General features: G+C 50.6%; 1 protein-coding gene across 1 annotated transcript; it reads left to right on the top strand.

Moving 5' to 3' along the window:
- Positions 1-243: 243 nt before the first annotated feature.
- ACKR1 (atypical chemokine receptor 1 (Duffy blood group)) lies at positions 244-3899 on the top strand. Its single transcript, XM_023538268.1, has 3 exons — positions 244-351; positions 2342-2440; positions 2901-3899. Exons 1-3 carry the CDS (start codon positions 244-246, stop codon positions 3876-3878), a joined length of 1185 nt encoding a protein of 394 aa, XP_023394036.1. The 3' UTR covers positions 3879-3899.
- The last annotated feature ends 657 nt before the right edge of the window (positions 3900-4556 follow it).

Genomic DNA, 4556 nt, shown 5'->3' with positions numbered 1-4556 from the left:
TACAGAGTCAGTACCACAGCCTTTGCTATGCACCCCTTGGACCTCTCTCTGCCCCTGCCCCTGGAACAACCACTGTCAATTTTTTTTTCCCCCATAGTCTATACTCAGTGAGTTGAGGGCTTGGAGTGAAACTTCCCGCCCCCTTTCCCTCTCCACCCCTGTTTTTGATTTTCTGTCTTCCTTTGTGGCCCAAGCTGGTTGCCGTGAGATGAGGTTGCTTACCCTCCCTGTCCAGCGGCCATCATGCCTCAGACCCAGAATGCCCCTTGGCACCACTCACCCTCCTCCAGCATATCCTCCTTGCTCTCACAACCCAGGGGCATGCAAAATGGGGGCAGCTGCATCCAACAGGTATGCCCACCCCTCTCAGTTCAGGTAATACCATCTTGAATCTTCCAGCTGCTGATTAGTGCCCTGAGCATCACAGGCAGCCCCCCTCTAAGCCAGGGCCCCCTTTCACAGCAGCAAGGCAGCCTAGGGCCCCAGGCCTGTCCGGCACCCACCTCCCAGCACCTGCTTTTGGGAAAATGACTTTTTTCTCTTTGAGCTGAACCACTCTGTCCGTATTACACAGAAGCCATATTTGTACTGGGGGCGGGGGGAGAGGGGCCCTTGTGCTGTGTGTGTCTGTCTTTGGGAGGGGGTGGGGTGGGGAAGTGAGCCCGGAGGGGATCCTGTATCTTTATAATCTTTCTAACTCTCCTATGCTAATCTCAGAGGGGCACCCTCAATATATCTGGATCACCATGTTGCTCTGCTGCCTCCTTCTTGCTGCTCTTGCTCCTGTGGAGATGTGTGTATAAGGATATCTGGCATCCCTTGCACTTGGTACCTATAGGGGTTGTGTATGCCTCATCAGGCCACTCTCCCAAGGGCATCTCTGTATGGAAACAATATAACTCTCCAAGGGAGAGAAATGTGTTCACTTCCTTTGGTTTGGCCCTTGCTTTCCAGAGAGTGTTTGGGGCAACTGACTGTTCCCACCTCCTTCTGCCAGGTGGTGCTGGAGAAGGTGGAAATGAAGGTGAAGACACTGCCAACATCATTCCAGGACAGCTTCAACAGACCCCCAAACTCACTTTTTAACTCCCTTAAGTTGAACCTGAAACTGAAGCAAATGTCCTAGGAGAGTCTTTGTAAGGTCTCCATTCTTTTGCAACTTGGCTCTCCTACTCTACGTCCAGGAACCCCTATGTGAAAGAGAAGGAGGTACTTGTGAGAACTGGAGTTAAAACATCACATGCCCTCTTGGACAAATGAAACAGTATCACCTAAGCAGCCCTTTCTATCTCACCATTCTGACTTGGACACTCCATGACTCACCCTTTTCAATGTTGACTAAGTCTCTCTGAGGAAATATGTGGGGGAGAAAAGGGAGCAAAACAGCAGAGATCATGGGAAAGCAGCTGGAGGAGGAGCTGCAGAGAAATTGAAGCTCTCCCCACGTAGGAAACTTTACACAATATTGAGATGCCAGGCCAATGCAGCAATTACACAGCCTTTTTGTCCCCAGCAGAAATATGAATAGAGATTACCCCAGAGGCAACAGGCCCATTTGAAAATATGCTGTCCCATGGTCCCCAAGAGCCTGCTCTAACTTGTCAGACCATATGTTTTGTTGGGTATGAAAGATACATTCACTATGCCCATAGTTGATGAGGTAAATGCTTAGTCACTCCCTGAAGGTAGCTTCATTTTGTAGTCTTAACAGCTGCCCCAGCCCTCCTTCCTCTCACACTGAAACCCTCAGACTCATACTCAAACACTTGCCTCAGATGTGTTCACATGATACACAGCCACACACGTGGATAAACTCATTCTTACACCCACACTGATACACAAAGCCCCTCCACCTGCACACACCTCTCAGGTTGTCAGCATCTCATGGATCCAGCCATAAGCACCACTGATACCCACTCCTACAAAAATAGGGCTTTCGAAGTATTGTTCCTTGGATCGACTTCAAAGAGATGGAGGAGCAGTGAGAGTCATCAGCTGCCTTTCCCTCCAACTTCCCAGCACATCTCTTAGCTCTGTCTCACATTTCACCCCTGGCCCCCTCTTCCTTCCTTGTGCTTAACAATCTTGCTGGAAAGCCCCCAGGCTTCTCAGCTTCCTTTCTAATTCTGGAAAATAAGCACTCTCTGTTCCTCACCTTCTTCCTTTCCAAGTGTTGGTCCCCACTAATGGAATCCAACTTCAAAACAGGAAGCCTTAGGCCAGTGCCCCATGTGTGCCTGAGGCTTAAGCAGGCAGTGGGCGTGGGGTGAAGACTTCCTGAATGTGTGCCCTGCCCCTCAACCTCACCATGGCCCTGCCCAGAACTGATGGTCTTCATTAGTCCCTGGCACTTATCTTGGAACCACAGCCAGTAACAGAACTGTCCCAGCCCTTTGCCTGCCCTGAGCCTAGCAGTGTTATGGGGAACTGTCTGTACCGGGTGAGTGTGGGGCGGAACCCACAGCCCCCACCTCTGCCCCTTCTCCCCTCTGTTTCCCCTTCTTGTCTTTACATCTTTTTCCTTTCCTCTTCACCTCTTATCCCGTCCTTCTTTTTCCTTTTCCCTTCTTACCCCAGTCTCCTATGTTCCCCATTATTGTCCTTATTTTCCTTTCAGTCAGTTCCATCCAGGTCCCTCCCAGGTAACTCTCTCCAACCTTCCCCTGCTCTCCAGCCCTACTCATCGCCCTTCCCTTGCTGTCCCATGACTCTGCTCTTCCTCTGGCACCAGAGTCTCCCTGTTTTGTCCACTATCCCCACTGCATCTAACTCCTCCAGCCCCCTTGTTCTCCAGCCTCAGTTTTCCCTTTGTTCTTCCCTCCCCTTTTCCCTCAGTTCCTGGGAGACCTCAGTGGAGGTAACTAGATGCTCTGATTGTCCCCTCTGGGGATGTCCTCTAGGTGGACTCTTCCTCCGCTGCTGGGAACTTGAGTAACTTTTCCTTTGAAGATGAGTTTTGGGATGAGTGGAATAAGTCTGATGAATATGATGATGACTACACTGGATTCGAAGCAGCTGCCCCCTGCCACTCCTGTAATCTGCTGGATGAGTCATCACTGCCCTTCTACATCTTCATCAGTGTCCTGGGTGTCCTGGCTAGTGGAGCTGTCCTCTTTGCTCTTCTCAGACCTCTCTTTCACTGGCAGCTCTGTCCCGGCCGGCCGATCCTGGTGCAGTTGGCTGTGGGCAGTACCCTCTTCAGCATTGTTGTGCCCATTCTGGCACCAGGGCTGAGAGGTACCCACCAGACCCACTTGTGCCACCTGGCCCGCTTGGTCTGGTATGGTTCAGCCTTTGCCCAGGCTTTGCTAATAGGCTGTCATGCCTGCCTGGGCCCCAAACTGGGTGCAGGCCAGGTCCCAGGCCTCACCCTGGGAGTGACTGTGGGACTTTGGGTAGTGGCAGCCCTATTGGGGCTACCAGTCACCCTGGCTAGTGAAATTTCCAGTGGACTCTGCACCCTGACATCCAGACGTGTGATTTTGCAGTTTATGCACACTGCCGCCTGTTTTGCCATCTTTATCCTGTTGCCACTGGGTTTATTGGGAGCCAAAGGGTTGAAGAAGGTATTGGGCAGGGGGCCATGTCCATGGGTGGATATTCTGTGGATCTGGTTCATTTTCTGGTGGCCTCATGGAGTACTTCGGGGTTTGGACTCCCTAGTGAGATCCAGCTTCTTGATATTGTCATCATGTCTGGTCCAACAGACCCTAGACCTGTTGCTGGACCTGGCAGAAGCCTTGGCAATATTGCACTGTGTGGCTACACCCCTTCTCCTGGCCCTGTTCTGCCACCAGGCCACTCGCACTTCCTTGTCCTCCTTGCCTCTCCCAGCAAGACAGTCCTCTCATCTGGACAACCTTGGAGGAAAATCCTAGTTCTCTTCCCACCTGTCAACCTGAAATAAAGTCTACACTGCTTTTATGAAGCTGGTGGTTTCTTATTTTATCTGGGCATGTAGAGGAGAGGAAGGAAAATGGAGGGAGGGTGAGAGGGAAAGGGTGAGGAGAGAAGGAGGGAGAAAGGGGAGGGAGAGAGAGAGAGAGAGAGAGAGAGAGAGAGAGAGAGAGAGAGAGAGACAGAGAGAGAGACAGAGAGAGAGACAGAGAGACAGAGAGACAGAGAGAGAGAGAGATTGAGAGAGAGAGAGAGAGAAATTTCATGCCAGACTGTCCTGCCCGCATTTGTTTCTCTAGCTGTCCTGAGAAAGTGAATGATGTACAAACATCCTCAGAGCATACAAGTGAAGTGCAGAGTTACTGCCATCTCTTCCAAGGGAGGTGGAGGTGGACCAGGATATGAGGGTAATAGCTAAACTTAAAAAAAACTAGAAGAGATGGCTTAGTAGGTAAAGAAAGAAGAGAAGCTGCTACAGAGAGCAAATGAAAGAATAGAAACTGGAGAAAGCAATGAAAAGGAAGTGAAAATGAGCTCAAATCATGGCTCTTCCTCCCTGTCTGGCCTGTCCTACCTTCCTCTGTTCCTTCTGTCTCCCTTATACCTGTTGACTTTGTTTAAAGATAGGATGGTGGTAAAAGAAGATGGAAAGAAGTGTC

Source organism: Pteropus vampyrus, unplaced genomic scaffold, assembly GCF_000151845.1.
Source record: "Pteropus vampyrus isolate Shadow unplaced genomic scaffold, Pvam_2.0 Scaffold217, whole genome shotgun sequence".
Lineage (NCBI taxonomy): Eukaryota > Metazoa > Chordata > Mammalia > Chiroptera > Pteropodidae > Pteropus > Pteropus vampyrus.
Note: the sequence above shows the minus strand (reverse complement) of the source record. Positions and strands in the feature narration are given on the sequence as shown.